Source organism: Eschrichtius robustus, chromosome 13 (assembly GCF_028021215.1).
Source record: "Eschrichtius robustus isolate mEscRob2 chromosome 13, mEscRob2.pri, whole genome shotgun sequence".
NCBI classification, from domain to species: Eukaryota; Metazoa; Chordata; class Mammalia; order Artiodactyla; family Eschrichtiidae; genus Eschrichtius; species Eschrichtius robustus.
The window spans coordinates 102,100,245-102,119,798 of record NC_090836.1 but is presented as its reverse complement, the minus strand read 5'-3'; the positions used below and the strand labels follow the sequence as shown (position 1 = coordinate 102,119,798).

Genomic DNA, 19,554 nt, shown 5'->3' with positions numbered 1-19,554 from the left:
ACCACTTCACTGTGTCGCCATGATATATAAAAGGCTAGAAAAAGCCATGAATACAGCAGGCAAGAGGAAGAGCAGAAAACTGGCCAGCGGCCTGAAGGTCTTCTCCAGGGCTGCACTTGAGCCAAAACAGCCTCGGAGCTTCCTCCAGCAGCAGAGGTAGATGTGGTCAGCTAGGCAGCCTCACAACCACAAGGCAGAACGTTCCCACATTCCTGCACAAGCACATCATTTCCAGCCCTGAATGTTTGAAACAGACTTCTCCTGTGGGTCTGGCTGCCATTTAATTCCATTTTTCGCTTCTGCCCGGTGTGCGTGAGGCCCTCTTCCTGGTTTCTTTCAGCCTCTGCGGTGGAAGGGAGGGGCTTTCCGAGAAGGCGCTGAGGGGTGGCTGCCGCAGGTGGCTCGTGTCACTGAATTCTGAGACCCTTCTCTCTGACACCCTCCCCCTGACAGAAATGCCTGGAGCTTAAGACGAGCCTGCTGGCCCAGCAGAGGGGCACCCAGTCGTCCCTGGACCGCCTGAGGGCCCTCCTGAGACTGATACAGGGCGAGCAGATGCTCCAGGTCACCATGACGACCACCAGCCCCGCCCCGCTGCTGGCCGGGCCCTGGACCAAGCCCTCAGCAGCGGCCCTGCACTCTGCCCTCCAGCACCCCCCGGGGCACAACTGACCCCAAGGAACCCGTCTTCACACCCACGGAAAGTCACTGGGACCCTGCTCGCAAGACCTGAGGGTTCTGTCAGCCTTAATTCATAAACACTATGAATTTCAGACAAAAATAAAACCAGACAGAGACAGGAAAGAAGGGAGAAGAAGCTGAGTGAGAGTCCTAGAGCCAGGATGGGTGGGGATGGAGTCCTGCGCCCTTCAGGTCAGATGGGACGCCCGGAAGCCAGGTCGGGGCGCAGAGTCAGCTCCCTGCCGTTTGGGGTGCTGCCCGGGCCTCCGGCTTCTGGACACAGCTGTCTCCTCGGCCTCGTGCCGCCCCCGCGGGAGAGGGAAGGGCCGAGGTGCCCTGCGGGAGGGGAGCCGAGGACACGACGTAGCCAAGTAGTAGAGCTAGTTGGGGCGAGAGGCGGGTAGCAAATCTAGGTAGACTCAGCCGCCCGCCCTCACAGGGCCGTCGGGCTCACGCCAGGCCTTCCAGACGCCCGATCCCTGTTGTCAAGTGTTATTAGCGTTCAGAATCGCAGCTGTTTAACTTGAAGGAAGCTCCCCAGGGGACGCTGCTGTGGCCCAGCCAGGCCTCCGTCTGCCCCCTGGTCTTGGGGGCGCCCTCACCCTGCGCCTCCCTCCGCCGACTTTTTGGACTCATCTTGCCCTCGATGTCTTTTTCTCATGGAGTTTCTGGGCGAGAGATGGAGCTGCAGCCACGCCAGGGAGGCGTTTGGCAGGTTTTCTGTTTTGGGTTGAATCGTTCAACTTAACGACTGAAGCCTTTTCTTTCCTCCTTTTGAAGAGCCGATAAAAGTATTCCATTCCTCTTTTCTTGCCAGTACAGACACTATGCCAAAAAATAACTTTACATTTTTGTATGGCGTTTTTATTGTGAGATATTTAATGTGAAGGGGACACTTGGTGACTTCTTTTCCTGCTCACAGTGGTCTCTGCCGCCCGGGATGAACGGAAAACCCCTCGGGCGGGGGAGCTGCCAAACTGGAGGGACCCAGAGGGTTTTTTAAGAAGTGGGGGGAGGGCGAGGAAGAGAGGGCGGTGGCCTCGGGAGACTGAAGGGTGCCTCTTGCTGTCTCCACGAGCGCGAAGGGTGCCCGCCGCCCTGCATCCGGGATGGGCCACGCGGGCTTGTCACGCCCACTGGCTTCTCCAGTCCCGAGGGACTTAGCACAACAGGATGAGTATCCGGGAGCCACAGGACTCCCGCCCCCAGCACATCACACGGTGCCGAATTGCATTGAACACACGTGTGCGTGTGCACACGTGGCCCCAGACACGCATGCACACACGCTGCCAGGTGCAGAGCAAGGAGGCCGGCCGGAACCCCGCAGACTGCCATGGTCCCTCCTGTCATTTTCACGACTCCGGGAGAAACTGTGCTGTACGATACAGATCTATTTTAATACACTTAACACTGGGTTGAACAAGATTTTTATATTCTTTTATTGATGAACAAAGTGAACCGTAAGACACACGTCTTATATATTGGTTACTCTAGATGCCAATTATGCATTACCGCGTGGCTTGCGATGTAAATGTCTTCAGGTTCCTTTTTCTGTTGGTTTGTTTTTCTTCTTGGATGGATTGAATTAAATTTTTAAAAAAATGTAACGGGAAGATATGAAAGGTTGGACCCGGGAGGGGTAGCTGCCAATGCGTCTTGAGACTTAGTGTTTTGGACCAAGGAGGACCGTCCGATGGATAGTGGGACTAGAGAAAAAGTGTTTGTCTTAAATATGCCCATGTAGTTTTCCTTCTGTATGATGCATTAAACTCGATGGATGATTTCAAAGCCCTGTGGTTTGTTTCCTTGCCTTCAACAGAGAGGCCTCTGGGAGCACATGGGGCAGGGAGGTGGGAGTTGGAGAGGTTGAAAATCAGGGTCCTGCCTCCTGATCAGGTCCCCACCCCAAGGGAGGGAGGGAGGGAGAGAGGGGAGAGCTCTGGGGCGCCCTCCATGCACAGATCCCCCAGCCCCGGGAGGTGTAGGCGCACCTGTTAGGGCCAGTATCGATGGTCGCAAGTACCAGAACCCAGGCCGGGTGTTGTGTGGAGCCCAGGGGCCGTGTCCACACTGCCCCGTCTCAGCATCAACGTGACCGCTCTCTCTGCCTCCCGGGCGGTACCAAGCTCCCACAGCCGCCCTGGGGCTTAGTCAAACCGGGAACAGCCCAACTGGGAAGCCGGACCCCCTGCATCCTTGCTCCAGACATTGTGCAGAGGGCTCTGGTTGGCCCAGCTGGCTGAGGAGCCCACCGCTGGACCAGCTGTGGCCACAGAATGGGATTGGATACAAAGTGACTGCCCCCTGGAGCCCCCAGTGGGGGTCCTGTCCCCCCCTGGCCCAGGTAACAGAGTCGGACTGCTCCAGCTTTTCTGCCTGATCACTGAACGCTGTGGACCCCGGGTCTGTGCTCCCTCCACTCCTGAATTCTCACTGGTCTTGTCCAGCCTCCTGGCTTTCTGTCTCTGTGCCGGTGGCTCCCCGGCCTTCATCTGCAGCCCTGACCGCTGCCATGGACTCGAGCTGCCCACGGCCAGCCCCACCGATGTCAGCAGGCATCTCAAACGGCTCGGTCTCCACCAGGCCAACCCCTCCCTCACCTGCCCCATCCTGGGGAGATTCAGCCTTCCTAAGATGTGGGCTGGCCCTGCACCCCTGGTCACTGGCCATCTGTCAGCTGTGCCCTCAGAATATTAGCAGGATGTGCCCATGTCTCACCACCCACACCACCACCTGGGTCTCAGCCATCCTCTCCCCTGGATTACCGCGTGGTCACCTTCCCCTTCCCCCGGCAGCCAGTGTGACGGCGCCTCTATTAAACCCCTGCTATCCCTCCTTGCTCAGCAGAAGCTGAAGTCCCCAAGGCCACAGGACCTGCCTCCTCTGACCCCTTCAGCTTCCCTTCCTGCTCTGCTCCACTTTCATGGCTCTGTTCCAGCCACGTGGCCTCCGGGTGCTACTTGGAACCCACTGGGTCTGCTCCCGCCACAGGGCCTTTGCACGTGCTGTGTCCTCACCCGCCTGCTCCTCCCCAGCTGTCTCCCTGACTGGCTCCCCCACTTGCCTGGGGACATGACCACAGTCCCCTCCCAGTGCAGCTGTCTCCAGGCTCCCTCAGCAAGACCTGGCGTTTTCTCTCCTTCCCTGCTCTGATTCCTGAGACTTTCATAACCTACTATGAGTCACATTCGTATGGTTTTGGCCACTTCATGAAGGCAGGGAGTTTGGAGACTGGAGGTCCGAGATCAAGGGGTAGCAGCAGGGCTGGTTCCTTCTGAGGCTGTGGGACAGAATCTGTTTCTGGCTTCTGTAGATTCATCACCCTGTCTCTGCTCCACCTGACATGGCCTTCTCCCTGTGTGCATGTCTGTGTTCAGACTTCCCTTTTTCATAAGAACAAGTCGGGTCAGGATCCACCTTAATGATCTCACTTAAACTTAGTCACCCTGTTTCCAAATCAGGTCACGTTCACAGATACTGGGGGGTTAGGACTTCAACTTCTTTTCAGGGGGACACAATTCAACCCGTAACAGACACCTTTCCGTAGGGTGTCTGCAAGCAGCTTCCCTGCGGCTTCTGCCCCCCGGGACCACCCAGGGCTGCCCCCCTTGCCTCGTCCCCACAGAGCCCGCAGAGTGGAGAGCCCGTGACGTCGTCCTGCCAAGGAGCCTGTTCCCTGATGACCTGCCGTATGCCCACCCCACCCGGCTTCCTCCTCGGACCTGCTCTGACACGTCAGCCCCTCCCAGGGAACCTGAAGCCCAGGGACCTAAAGGGACACACCCAGGTCACACGGCCAGCAGGTGACTTCATCCCAGGCGGTGGTTCCCGGCCACTCTGCCTCTCTGGACACTGGACACTGGTCACATCGTGGGGCCCGTGTGGCTGGCTGGGGGCCACCCCGACCAAGCTGCATGCATGCGCACTCCTGACCCGGCTAGCGGGCCAGTCTGGGGCTGCGGATGGCGACCTGGCCCCTGGGTGACTCCACCGAGGCGTGAGGGGACAGATGAGGGAGCACAGGCTAGCTAAGTGCTATGACACACACTGCCCCTCCCCACCCTTTCAGCCCAGACTGCGTGTCCCACGGTGGGGGGCAGGGCTTCTTAACTAAACTCTGCTCTGCCCGCAACCCATCTCTCAGACTCCCCCATGGCTCCCCGAGAACAGTGCCTGCAGTTTCTGGTGATGCCGCTGGGTGGTTTCTGGTCCCCACCTCGATGTCCCGCCCTCCCCTGAGCAGCAGCTCTGACTGTGGCTGGGGGCTCCCCCAGGGACTCCCAGGCGCGTCCTGGGGAGAAGTCTGAGCAGGTGGTTGTCATCTGGGAGTGTGAGACCACCCTCCAGGCCACACCGTCCACACCCTGCCCTGCCTGCTCCGTCCCCTGGGAGGACCCACAGAGCGCTGGGTGCTGGCCGTAGCTGCTGCTACATCCACTGGCCACCTTCTGCGTGACGAGGCCCCGGCACCCACCCCCAAGGATCCCTGGTTTCCAAACAGAACGGAAGGACTCCCACCTACCGGCGGGGCAGCTCCGAACGGGTCCCTATTGTTGTCAGGTGACAGAGATCCACCGGTGCTAGTAGCAGCCCGCAGGTCCCTGCGGGTCCCTGTGGGGTAAGAAAACGAGGCTGAGGAAGGCTGGCTCCAGAGGGTGTGCGCGGATGTGCTTCTACCCGCAGTTTCTCCCACACCTGGAGTTAAGTCAGCATGAGGAACTGTCCCCACGGCCTCCACTGCTGGGGCTCTGGTGAGGCGGAGGCACTGCCCGGAAGTGGAGGGGAGGCCCAGCCAGGGACGGGCCACCTCTGGAAGTATGGCACTGGTGCCAGAGCAGGCTCGCGCCAGCCCCAGAGAATCACTGTGTGCGTCTCTTCCAAATCCTCATTCGCTGACTTCATGGTTTTTTTTTTTTTTTTGGCCTCACTGTGTGGCAGGCAGGATCCTAGTTCCCCAACCAGGGATCAATCTGTGCCCCCTGCAGTGGAAGGGCAGAGTCCTATCCACTGGACTACCAGGGAAGTCCATGACTTCATGTTGATAGTTTATAATTGGCCACGGTGGGAGTATTTACACCATGGAAATTGGCAAATGCCACAAATCAGGGCTTTACATTACTAGAGAGCCAGTGGTTAAACACTTAGAAGCAGACTGCTCTTTGGATGCATGTGTGTACATGTGTGCAGATGAGAGGGAAATCGAAGAGGGTGGGTCCAAAGTAAACTTGTGTCCAGCATTAGCCAAAGTTGCTGCGTTTGAAAATGCAACCCTAGATTCCTTACAAAATTTCCAGACAGAAGGAAATTCTCTGGCCTTAGCAGTTCGCCAAAAACGTATGTCTCTAAACAGCAACAATTTCACAAGGAGGCTGATATGTGTTAATTAACACATTTTCCTGCACTGATGTGAATGAATTTGGCCAAATACTACAAAAATTTAATTTGACCAGTTTTTTGGGGGATCAAGAAAAATTATCCAAAACTTGGAGATAAGGTATACCTTTAATGTAATTCTAGGGGAGCAGTTCTCAAACCTGAGTGAGAATCAGAATCATGTGAGGGGCTGGTTGAAGCTCAGATTGCCGGGGCCACCCCAGCTATGCTGTTTTGTTAAAAGATGGGCCACACGACCCAAGCCATGCAGGGAGAGAGCTCCCCAGGAATTTCACTGACACCATCAGGAAAGAAGCATCTAGCACTCAAGGTCCATGTAAGCTGGAGTACCTGGGAGCCATCTCTTTTATTTTTTTTTAAACTTACAGAAGTATTTAAAGCCCCAATTCCCTCTGTATGACCACCCACCAGCTTCAGCTTACCTGCAACCCTCGGGGTGTTTCCAGTATATCCAGTGACTGTGGATCAGCTCTGCCCAGGCAACCCAGCAAACTTCAGCATCCAGAGGGCTGCAACCACACTTTTCCAAAGGGGTCTGAATCCCAGCCTTGGGGAGGGGTGTTTTCCTTCCAGGTGTCCCTTCCTTGGGTACTCTCTTGCAGTGTTCTTTAGGGATCACTTTATACCTTCATATTTACTCCTCTGTTATACTTAGTGATTGTTTATACAAAACTTTTTCTTTTAAAATTATTGTGTGGTTTCTGTTTCCTGGTTGAACACCTTGTACCCTGAAACCACATTAAATCACTTATTAGTTATCATAGCTGTTTGGTAGATCCTTCATGGCTTTCTACATAAACAATTATGTCACCTGCAAATAGAGACAGTTTTACTTCTCTCTTTTCAATCTTTATGCCTATTATTTTTCTTGCCTTGTTGCAATAGCTAGGATCTCCAATATAATTTGAATGGAAGTGGTGGGCGTAAGCATCCTTGTCTTGTTTCTGATTTTAGGGAAGAAGTTTCAACAGTTTGACCATTACGTATGTTATTTAATAGAAAGAGGAAGTTCTCTTCTATTCTTAGTTTGCTTAGATTTTTTTTTTAAAATCATGAATGGTTACTAAATTTTGTCAAGTGCTTATACCACATCTATTTAAAAACATGTGGATTTTCTCCATTGTTCTCTATATACAGTGAGTCATATTAATTTTCAATGTTTAACCAACCTTGAATTCTTGGGATAAACTCTATGTGGTCATGATGTAGTATCTGTTTTATATTGCTTTATTTGATTTACTAATATTTGTTAAGTTTTTTTTTAAATTAATTTATTTATTTTTGGCTGTGTTGGGTCCTCGTTTCTGTGCAAGGGCTTTCTCTAGTTGTGGCGAGTGGGGGCCACTCTTCATCGCCGTGCGCGGGCCTCTCACTATCGTGGCCTCTCTTGTTGAGGAGCACAGGCTCCAGACGCGCAGGCTCAGTCGTTGTGGCTCACGGGCCCAGTTGCTCCGCGGCATGTGGGATCTTCCCAGACCAGGGCTGGAACCCGTGTCCCCTGCATTGGCAGGCGGATTCTCAACCGCTGCACCACCAAGGAAGCCCTGTTAAGTATTTTTGTATTTATGTTTGTGAGAGATATTGACTATAGATTTCTTTGCTTTGCAATGTCAAATTATGTTATTAAACAAGTGGAAAGTATTCTATTTTCTGAAAGAGCATCTTTATATTTGTTAGACTTCACCAGTGAAGCCATCTGGGCCAGGAATTTCATTGTGGGAAGACTTTTTTTTTTTTTTTAATTTCAATGTATTTAATATACAAGACTATTTTATGTTTCATTTTGTGTCATTTTCAGTTAAGTTGAATTATTCAAGGAATTTTTCATCTCATCTATTTTGAATTTTTGGCATAAAATTTCTCATAATATTTAAATTATCATTTTACCTTCTGTAGACCCTAAAGTGATCATTGCTTTCTCATTCTTAATTTGTGGTTTATTTTATCTTAATATATCTGGCTAGGGGTTCATGAATTTTATTTATCTTTTCAAAGAAGTAAAGTTTGGCTTTGTTAATTTTCTCTGTAGTTGTCTATTTTTTGTTATTATTTCATTCTTTAGCATTTCCTTCCTTCTACTGATTTGTGTATATATACGTGTGTGTGTGTGTGTGTGTGTGTGTGTGTGTGTACACACATATATATATAAAATAGACCCAGTAGGTTGAGGACCCCACGCCTGGATAATCAGCTGTGTCCAAAGGGAGGCGTCAAATATATATACAGGCAGACCTTGCCTTATTGCAGTTTGCTTTATTGCACTTCACAGATATTACATTTTTTACAAATTGAAGGTTTGTGGCAACCCTGCATCGAGTAAGTCTATTGGCACCATTTTTCCAACAGCATTTGCTCACTTCATGTCTCTGTGTCACATTTGGTAGTTTTCACGATATTTCAAACTTTTCATTATTATTATATTTGTTACGGTGATCTGTGATCAGTGATCTTTGATGTTACTACTATAACTCACGGAAAGCTCAGATGATGGTTAACAGTTTTTAGCAACGAAGTACTTTTTAAATTAAGGTATGTACCTTGTTTCATTAGCCATAATGCTATTGCACACTTAATATACTATAGTACAGTGCAAACATAACTTTTATATGCACTGGGAAACCAAAAAGTTCATGTGACTCACTTTATCGCAGTATTCACTTTTTTGCAGTGGTATGGAACCAAACCTACAATATTTCCAAAGTCTGTCTGTATGTATAGTTTCTTAAGGTAGAACATTAGTCATTGATTTTAGACTGTTCTTTTTTATTTTTATTTATTTCTAAAATAAGCATTTAGATTTCCCTCTAGGTATTGCTTTATCTCTGTTTCCCAATTGTCGATATTTTGCATTACTGTTCAGTTCAAATTATTTTCTCTCTTCCATTATGCTTTCTTCTTTGACACATGGATTCTTTAGAAATGTGGCTCCTTTTTCTTCCAAAAATTTTTTTCACATACTTAGGTTTCTCCTAGATATGATTTTTATTACTAATTTGATCTCATTGTCATCTTCACATGATTTCAGTTCTTTTAAATCTATTGGGACTTGTTTTATGTCCCAGAATCTGGTCTATATTGGTGATTATATCACGTGCAATTGACAAGATTGTATATTCTTCTGTTGGTGAGTGTAGCACTCTATAAATGTCCATTACGCCAAGGTGGTGGTAGTGTTGTTCAGACTATCTATGACTTTACCAACTTTTTATCTAGTTAATCTTTCAGTTGATGCAATATAGTGCTAAAATCTCCAACTACAATTACGGAAATCCCTTAAATCTGTTGTGGGCTTTTTGCTTTATGTATTTAAGTGATATTATTAGGTACATTCATATTTATGATAGTTATGTCTTCTAAATAAATTGACCATTTTATCATTATAAAAGGTCACCTATGTTTAGTAATATTCTTTGTCTTAAAGCCTATTTATTATTAATATAGACGCCCCAGACTTCTGACGCTCACTGTGTGCATGGTATATATTTTTGCATCCCTTTACTTTTGACCTATCTTTAAAGTGCATGTAGTTATGCCTTTTTTTTTTTTTCTATCCATTTGGACAATATCTGCCCCTTAACTGTAGAGTCTAGTACATTAACACTAGAGATAATTTTATCGACACAGATGGATTTAGGTTTACCACTTATATTATTTTCTTCCTTTTGTCCCCTCTGGTTTTTTTCCTCCTGTTTATCCTTTCTTGCCTTATTTAAACTTTTCTGAGTATTTTTAAGAAGTCACTTTTAATTTATCTATTTTTAAAGCTATATCTCTTTGCATTATTTTTTAGTAGTTGTTCTAGCGATTGTAATATACATCCTTACCTTTTCAGTTTACTTAGGATTAATATTGTACCACTTCATGTAAAAGGTAGAAACCTTGAAATAAGTCCCTTGCTGCTCTATTCAATGCTACAGCTGTCATATGTATTACACCTACATATATTATAAATCCTATCAGACAATATTATATATATATTTGCTTCAAACAATCCAGTTTACTTCTTTTAAATTAAGAGGGGAAAATACTCTTTTATATAACCCGGATATTTATTGTTTCCAACATTCTTTATTACCTCCTGAACATCCAGGTTTCAACGTGTTGTCATTTCCATCACCTTGAAGGAATTCCTTCGGCATTTTTTTGTGATGCAGATCTGCCAGTGAAAAAGGTTCCTTGGTTTCTTTTACTTAAAAAGAGTTTTTATTTAACATTCATTCTTGAAGAGTATTTTTGGCTGATATAGAATTCTATTTTGAAATCTTTCCTCTCCTTTGGCCTTTTATTGTTCCTTTATTGTATTGGAACAAGATGTTGTTTTACTGTCTTTTGGCCTTATAGTTTCTGCTGATAGGTCAGCTGACTTCCATCCTTGGTCTTCTGTATGCAATGTGTCCTTGTTCTCTGCATAATTCCCAGAAGTCTCTGTATAGAGTGTCTAGGTGTATTTTTCTTTGATTTTTATCTATCTTGGGGTTTGTTGAGATTATTGAATCTGAAAATTTATGTCTTTCACCAAATTGTGGATTTTTTTGGCCATTAATTTTCAAAGTTTTTTTGTGCCCTATTCTCTCCCTCCTCTGCCTCTGGAGCTCCAATTATGTGTGTGTGTGAGACATTCTGATATTGTCACACAGGTCCTTAAGGCTCTGATCAGATTTTTTCAATCCTTTTACTTTTTGTTATTCAGGCTGGGTAATTTCTATTGGTCTAGATTCAAGATAACTCTTTACCGTCAACTCCATTCTCCTATTGTATACAACCAATGGGTTTCTTTTTCTTTTCTTTTTAAAATAATTTTAGATACTGTATTTTGCTCTTATAGAATTTCCCTGTGTTTTTAATGATTTCTATTTTTATTTTTCACTGAGATTTCCTATCTTTTCATTTACTTTAATCATATTTTCCCTTATATACTTGAGGATGTGTGTAATAGCTACTTTTACATCCTTGACTGCAATTTCTAACACTGGCATTATTTTAAGGTTGAGCTCCATTGATTGCTTTAGAGTGGGGTTGTATTTTCCTATTTCTTTGTGTGATGAAAAACTTTTAATTGTATCTTGGATGTTGTGAATTATATTGTAGAGACCCTGGGTTCTGTTATATTTCTCTGAAGAGTGCTGGTTTTTGTTTGCTTTAGCAGGCATTGAACTTGGATGAACTCAAACTGCAAGCTCTGTCAATTGGTAGCTCAAACATCAGTTTAGTTCTTTTATCATTAGCTGGTGTCTGTCCTGCTTGTGTGGCTCAGGGATCAGGCAGAACTTTGAGCAGAGTTTATGCACAAAATGTAGGCTCTCCCTGTCTGCCTCTCTCCTATCTGGAATCCTCTCTCCACCTTCTAGTGACTCTGGTTGTCCCAAATTCTGCCCTCTGTTCTTCAAGCCAAAAAGACTGTCATTTTCTACTGTTGACATAAGCCATTCTATCAGAATTGACAGCTTTGGCCTGGCTTGGGTTAAAAGCCACATAATGTAAACTTATCTCCTGCCATTCTACAAGTGTGAACTTCCCTCCAGAATCTGTCCCGGTTCATTCTCCAGTGCCCTCCAGTCATTGTTGATTTTCTCTTTGTTTACTTTTGTTCTTTTGTATTTTGTCTGGAGTTTATAGATGTTGTCTGTGGGAAAGTCAAATCCCAACAGAGTTACTCAGCCATACTGGAAGGAGAACACTTAGATATATTAAGAATCCTTAGAAAAACTTAGATAGAATGAAGTAAAAATTAAAGACCCTTTTGTTCTTCTCCTCCATGAGGAATGTCTCCTTCCTACGCACTTTTTAAAAATTCCTTCTGTATATTGTTCCAAAAGTGTAATATTTTCAATTCATAAACTAAATATAGGATTGGGGAGTTTTAAAACTTTACATAAGTGATAGCACCCTGTGTTTATCACTCTGCAACTTTTTCCCCTCTCAGCATAATATTTGGAGATCTAGCCATGTGGAAACATGCAGATCCAGTTTATCCATTTTACCTGCAGGACACTATTCAGTCACGTGGCTGTAACTTTCATTCATCTGCTATTCCTTCTATCGATTGACACTCAGGCTGCGCCTAATTATCTGCTCTGATGACGCTGCAGTAATGCTCTGTACCTACGTTTCTGGTTCTTTCCCTCGACTTACAATTGCCGGATCAGCTTTAACTTCAACAGCTTGCTAAATCGTAATTGTACCAATTTACATCTCTACGAGCAGTGTTAGGAAAGTGCCCATGCCTCAAAATATTAACAATGGTTCTCACTGGGTGGTAAAGTTTTAAAGGATGCTCACTTTGTTTGCACTTTCTGTCAGTGAATTTTTTTCCCCTGAGCAATTATTTTTCTGATAACAAAACAGTAAAGCTTTTTGTTATCAAACCAACAGCAGGGTTCGCCCTGCCTCTTCCATCCCATCCACCCCAGGGGAGGACCCCACCCTCAGGGGCCCACATAGCTCAAGCCTGGGAGCTGCCCGGGACTCTCCTCTGTCTCCCATCTTTCTCCCGCGCCTGCCTGAGTCCTGCGCATACTGCAGTAGCTCTAAAAAGATGTAGTTTGTGCATTTATTTGCTTTTCTTCCCAACTATTCTGCAAGCCCCTTGAAGGCAGGAAGTGTATTCCCCTCACCTCTATAACTGTGAGACTGGCACCGCCTGGCACAAAGCAGAGGCTGAAAAGCACACGGGGAACCGCAGAGTGGAGACTGCCCTTCCATTACACAAACAAGAAAAAGCTCAAAGAGCTTACCCGGGCCTCACTCCCACCGTGGAGGACAGAAACCCAAGCTGAGCCTTCCGGCTTTGAACTCCCCGCGCTAGGTGACATGACTTGCCTAGGGTCACACACGGCTGTGAGTTTGAGCTGTACCAGAAGCGGGGAGCCCACTGCCTGCTCCCCCAGTGACGGCAGCCTGGATCCCTTCAGGGTAGACCGGCCACTTGCTTTGCCTACAGACGTTTCTGTTCTGGGCAGGATTCATTCATTCCTGGTAGATGTCAGCTACAAGTTCTGGGCAGCCAGTCTAATCTCCCAAGTCACTTAAAATCTCCATCATTTCTGCAAAAGTGAATGTTTGGACAATTTATTTCACACGTCCTGTCAGTAGAGACACCCTGAAGCCCTCATTTCTGCATCATGTTTCATTGTTTTAGGCTGATACGCGCCGCGTGTGTCTCCAACACATTATCACCGTAATCACTTTCTTTGGCTGTGGAAATTGTGCTTTGATACAAGGGAAGGGTGACAGGGCCACGCCTGCTGGAGCTAGGATTCCACAATTATCTTTTGTGAAAGGGAGACTGTTATCAAAGCAGCCACAGGAGAACGTCTCGGGGCCACCTCTCGGAGTCAGAAAATTTGAACCATACATTTCACAAATGTGCTTCGCACTGTAAGCCTTTCTGCGTAATGCATGAGATTTGATTTAACGTCGTTGTTAATTCTGGTGTTCACACTGCTGTGCTCTTAGGGGAGCCGTCATTTTTATTTCAGACTTTTTTTTTTTCTCCTGGCAACAGAACTCTGAGGCTGTTTTAGGGTTGCTCTGAATTGTATGAGAACGAGACACCTTCCTGGGGGCAGGGGAGCAGATGCCAGGCAGGTTTTCCAGAGGCTGAGGCCAGCGGGGGACAGGCGGTGGGGTTTGCCTCGGGCTCCAAACAGAACCCCTCTGGGCTGGGGTCTGGGCCCCTAGGGCCTGGCTGTGGTTGGTTGGAGCTGGAGGGTTGTGTTTTAAAAAAAGAAAAAAGAATGAAGGAGAAAAAGAAAAAAGAAAAAGGCTTTGTAGCAGAATAGAAGAGAAAGGAAACAATCATCACTTTTCAAGTTGTACAGAGAATCGTTCTGGTCGGCTTAGTGGTGAGAGAGGGTGAGCTGGAGGGAACAGCAAAGACAGATAAAGACGGATGGAGTGGGAGGGGAGCAAATCCAGAGCCAGGAAGGGGGGATGCGGAGAGACCGGTGAGGGAGAGGGAGCTGGGAGGAGACGGGCGATATTACTCAGACCAGCAGACCCTGGGCGCCCCCCAGATGCCCAGGACACGGGGCTGAAGAGGTGTGGAGGGGGCGGGGCACACGGAGGGAGGAGTGTGGACAGCCACCCGGGCAACCAAGACATGTTTTAAACCCAAAGATGGGGGCTTCCCTGGTGGCGCAGTGGTTAAGAATCCGCCTGCCAACGCAGGGGACACGGGTTCGAGCCCTGGTCCGGGAAGATCCCACATGCCGCGGAGCAGCTAAGCCCGTGCGCCACAACTACTGAGCCTGTGCCCTAGAGCCCGTGAGCCACAACTGCTGAGCCCGCGAGCCACAACTACTGAAGCCTGTGCGCCTAGAACCCATGCTCCACAACAAGAGAAGCCACAGCAATGAAGAGTAGCCCCTGCTCGCTGCAACTAGAGAAAGCCCGCGCGGCAACGAAGACCCAAGGCAGCCAAAAATAAATAATTAATTAAAATAAATAAATAAAAAATAAACCCAAGGATGTAGATGGTTCTAGAACAACCAGGAAATGCCCAAAATATAGTGTGGCAGCAGACAAATCTTTTTTCTCCCCAATTTTATTGAGAAATAATTGACATACATCCCTGTATAAGTTTAAGGCATTCAGCATGATGGTCTGATTTACGTATATTGTGAAATGATTATCGTAATAGGTTCAGTCGACAGCCATCAGCTCATATAGACAGAATAAAAAGAAAAAAATATTCTCCTTGTGATGAGAACTCCTAGGATCTACTCTCTCAGCAACTTTCCTATGTATCATACAGCAGGTTTAGCTACAGTGTTCGTGTTGTGCGTTACTTCCCTAGTGTTATTTACCTTATAACTGAAGTTTGTAACTTCTGACCACTGTCTTCCAGTTCCTATTCCCCCCACCTCCTGTCTCTGGTAACCACAAATCTGATCTCTTTTTCTACGAGTTTGGTGTTTTTTGTTTGTTTTTTTTCCACGTATTAAATGAGAACATGTGGTATTTGTCTTTTTCCGCCTGACTTATTTCACTTATCATAACATCCTCTAGTCCGTCCATGTGGTCAAAAATGGTAGGATTTCCTCGCTTTTTATGGCTGAATAATATTCCATTGCATAGATAATCACATCTTCTTTGTCCATTCATCCATCGAGAAACACTTAGGTTGTTTCCAAGTCTCGGCTGTTGTAAACACTGGGCAGACAAACCCTGATGTCCACACTGGATCGTTCAACTGTGCTCCGATAGAAAGCAGGTGCAGGGAGGTTAAACGTGACCAGACGTGCGGTGGAGCTGATTCTAGCTCAGGCCTTGTGGTTTCTGAGCTGGAGGGGAGGGTGCAGTGTGAACCCACCCCCCCGCCCCATTGTACAGGTGGGGAGACTGAGGCCCCAATCTCTGCCTTTTTGCACGGGGCTGAATCCCTGCTCTGCCACATACAAGCTGTGTGACTTGGAGTAAGGCCCTTTCCCTCTCTGGGCCTCCAGGTCCTCATCTGTAGACCAGGAACGAGACTATCAGAGAAGACACGGAGGCCCACCTGCACCACGGTGGGGAAACTTCATCAGGGAGGATTAATCCTCCCGGCCTCTCTCCCCACCCACTGGCCCTCCCTTGGGAGGGGGAGGGACTATTCTGAAGGTGGGCCTGGGAGGAGGAACTGAGCCCGTGCTCCTCAGGAACTAGCTCTGCAGGACACGTGGATTCTAGCCCATGCCTTGCCCGGGGCCTGCGACCAGGTGGTGTTTGTCGAAATCAGGGTGACTAGTTAGCAAGCGCCCTTGGCCACAGACAGAACTCAGGCCGGGCCCCGGTCAGCTCGAAGCAGGCATTTTGACACCCCCTGAGGGGCTCCTGAGTCTGCTTTTCCCGCAATGTTCTGAGCCCGGACAGCGAAGAGGGGTGTTCTTTAAAGCCCCTCAAGCCCCAACCATGAACACCCAGCCGGCCGGGCTCCATGGGGCTGAAGAGGCAGGTGAGGAGGTGGTTCTGCGTCAGCCCCGGCGCAGCGCAGGGCCCAACGAGGATGGCGGTTGTCTCCTCACCAGCCTGCGGCCCCGCATGGCCGCGTGTGTCGCCCTCCGAGCCCTGCAGGAAGCACCCAGCTCAGCCCCCGACCACATCCGCCCCGACGGGGCTGAGCCGGCCTCTCCCCAGGAGGATGTACTGTGTCAGTGGGAGGGTCCCCCCTCCAGCACCCGCCACCAGCTCCACCTCCCCTGCCCCAGAAGCTGTAATAGGACCGATGTCCTTACCACCTGGACGGCCAGACTCGGGGACTCCGTATTCCAGCCTGGACGCGGCACGGGATCTGCTTCAGAGAAACACGCAGATGCTCCCCTGCCCTGGTCTGCCCGGTCCTCGGCACGAGGTGTCACCCATCCGCTGCCAGGCACTGGGAGACGGTTCACCGTGCACATGTCCTCTCCCTTAGAGACAGTGAGGACAGGCAGGGCAGAGGACTGCACTCCACAGGTCAGGGAGTGGAGTGAACACAGAGGTGAGAAGAGGCAGGAGGGACGACGAAGGAGAGAAAAAGAAGAGGCTTGGGAGGGAAACTTTGAGTTGCTGACCTCTGAGAAATGAAGTCAAGTGATGGAGAGGGGGGAATGAAACAGTTTATTTTAAAACCAAGAGGTGGTGCTAGGGTACGGGCTCCAGCATGTGACACGGCCCGGAGGTCCCCTCTGCCCTCACTGGTCATCACATCCTCAGGCCGCTTGCCTCGGAGCAGGGTTCCTGCACGGGCCCTGAAGACCCTGGACAAGCCTCCCCCGTGACGTTGCTGCACTGTAGATGCTCAGAAGCTCGGGGTCCCCAGCCGGGACCCACACAGCCAGGCCCTGCCTCGTTCACAACTGCGTCCACTCCCCACCCACAAAGGGCCCGGAGAGGTGAGGAGATGAAGAAGCAGTTATACAATGGAGGACGTGGGTCTGGGGGCGAGGGGGGAGGCCCCATTTGGGGTTGTGGACGCTCCCCCCTTGGCCTCACAAGCTGCTGCTCTCTGACCCAGGAGAGCCCAGACCCATAGCCAGGAAAGGAGCTTCTCTCCCTGTCATTTTCTTATCCTAGTGCAAGGGGTTGAATGGCAGCCCTGCAAAAGGTAAGTCCGCCCAGAACCTGTGAAGGTGACCTTATTGGAAAAAGGGTCTTTGCAGATGTAGTTAAGGATATCAAGACGAGATCACCCCAGATGACCCAGGTGGGCCCTAAATCCAATGACAAGCAGCCTTATCAGAGAAAGGAGTGGGAGACAGAGACACACAGGAGGAGGCCGGGGAGGACGGGGCCGGAGGGATGCAGCCACGACCTACGGAGTGCCTGCAGCCACCAGGAGCAGAGGAGGCAGGAAGGACCTTCCCCTGGAGCCTTCGGAGGGAATGCGGCCCTGCGACACCTTGATTCTAGGATCTCTGGCCTCCGTGACCATGAGAGTACACAATTCTATAGTCTTAAGCCTCCCCAGTATGTGGCACTTGCTACGGCAGCCCCAGGACACTCATGAAACTTCACAGGCACGTCCAGCTCAGGCCACACACAGGTAGCGAGACTCTGCTGAGCATCCCTGGCCCGGGCACGTCCCCCCGACACTCAGCCCAGGCAGGCGCTGATGTGAGAGCAGAGGAACCCGCTAGAGAGGGTCTGGCATCGCCTGAGGGCAGCTGGCCTGGGAGCAGCAGGGATGGCACAGGTGACCTGCCCGGAGGCCGGGAGGGTTTCTCGGCGGAGCTGTTGCCCGGTCAGGCCTTGGATGAGGTCCTTTGGGGCCAGGGTGGGGCTCCGAGGCCGAGAGAGGGTGGGAACCAGATGTTGGTCTGTTCGGGCACCGCTGGGGCTGGCTCGGCCCACTCACCTCGTGCAGGAAGCCCATGAGGTAGCTGAGGACGGCGTAGCTGTGTTCTGGAAGGCTCTGCAGAATCTGGCGGCAGCGGGTCACTCGCAGGCTGCTCTCCACACCTGCCACGGCATGAGGGTCCTTCCTGAGCCCGCTCTTCCTGCGTCCCTCTGAGGGCGGGCAGGGGTGAGGGGTGGGGAACAGACTGTCCCTCCGCTGGGCCTGGGGCTCCCACTTCCTTCCTGGCCTCGTGGCTGTTCTCAGCAAACCCCCCTTCTCTGAGCTCCGCTCCATTCTCCGCCCCAGGCACTGTCACGGCTCCCCCGCAGGCAGCCCAGGGAGCCAGATCACCTTATGCGTGGGATGGTCTAGGCAAACTACAGGCGAGGGCCAGCGACCTACTTCTGTCAGTAAAGCCTCATTGGCCCAGACCCACACCCATTGATTCATCCATGAATGAATGGCTGCTTTGCATGACAGTTGAGTCCGTGACAGTTGAGTCCGGCGGCGCACAGCCTAAAATATTTACTATCGGGCTCTTTAGAGCGGAAGCGTGCTGACCCTGCTCTAGACTAACAACCTGCTTAGATTCACAGCTCAGGGGCCACCCGGACCAGGGCCTGGATGTACGTGAGCAGACTGAGCGCCCCCAGTGCTGCCACAACTCCAGCCCTCACTGAGCTCCACAAACTGCAAGTCCAAACGCGCCAATCAACACGCATTCACCGAGCTCCCGCTGCAGACACACACGTACACACGTACACACACTCACACCTCAACCCTCCAGCATACCAACCTCCTCCCACTAAACCCTGGGCTTTACAAACACAGCCACTGCCGAAAGACACAGAATTCCCTGCTGTGAACGTTCTTGCTGGCTTTTGAATAAAAGTCATTCTTTCCTGAACTCAAGCTGTTGCTGGCTAATTTGAGTGGACCAGGAATTCCCTTGGAATTAATACTTCTGAGGAACCAACAAGCTTGGAGGCCGCCATCTAGTTGCCCTGGATCTCTGCTTTCCAGCCTCGACATCTTTCTAAGAACTGTGGTCCCAGAGTAGATACTGGTGTAATGTCCACCTCCAGCTCTCACTATGGTTCCTTCAAAAAAGAGCACTCACTGGTGAGCAGGAAGGACCAGCTCACTGTGGCAAAGCCACCACGTACAAAGCACTTACTGTGTGCCAGGAACCGTGCCAAGCATTTTATGCACATTTAATCCTCAGAGCAGCCCCAATTTTATATAGATGAGGGAGGTGAGCTCAGAGAGGTTAAGTGACTTACCCAAGGTCACACAGCTAATGTGTGATGAAGCCCAGACTTGAGTTCAAATCTGTTCATCTCTGAGCTGGTGCTCTTAACCTTGCTATACATTGGGCGATGGTCCCTGTAGCAGTTTCCTTTTTCCCTGGACACCACAGGCCACCTGGAAAGTCCATTTCCTCCAGAGCGTGCCCTGCAAGGACTTGCTTTTGCATCACTTCAAGGAGTCACGCACCCCACCTGAGCAGGGTTGCCAGATAAAACAGAGGACATCCAGTGAAATGTGAATTTCAGATAAACAGCAAATATTTTTTAGCATAGGTATGCCCTGTGCAATATTTGGAACGTACTTATACTAAAAATGTATTTGTTGTTTATTTGAAATTCACATTTCACTGGGCCTCCTGTATTTTTTAACTG

The 19,554-nt window shown here is 49.4% G+C and overlaps 2 protein-coding genes across 3 annotated transcripts in view; one reads left to right on the top strand and one right to left on the bottom strand.

Annotated features, from left to right (window-relative positions):
* Positions 1-2,450, top strand: part of PHF21B (PHD finger protein 21B) — a 98,277-nt gene extending 95,827 nt beyond the window's left edge. For both annotated transcript variants that reach the window (XM_068561716.1, XM_068561715.1), the window contains exon 13: positions 454-2,450. In XM_068561716.1, coding sequence (XP_068417817.1) covers positions 454-672 — 219 coding nt within the window. In that variant the 3' untranslated portion in view covers positions 673-2,450. The remainder of the gene's footprint in view (positions 1-453) is intronic.
* A 15,178-nt stretch (positions 2,451-17,628) lies between these two features.
* Positions 17,629-19,554, bottom strand: part of ARHGAP8 (Rho GTPase activating protein 8) — a 39,993-nt gene continuing 38,067 nt past the window's right edge. The window contains 2 exon segments of the mRNA XM_068561990.1: positions 17,629-17,796; positions 17,891-17,994. Coding sequence (XP_068418091.1) covers positions 17,629-17,796; positions 17,891-17,994 — 272 coding nt within the window.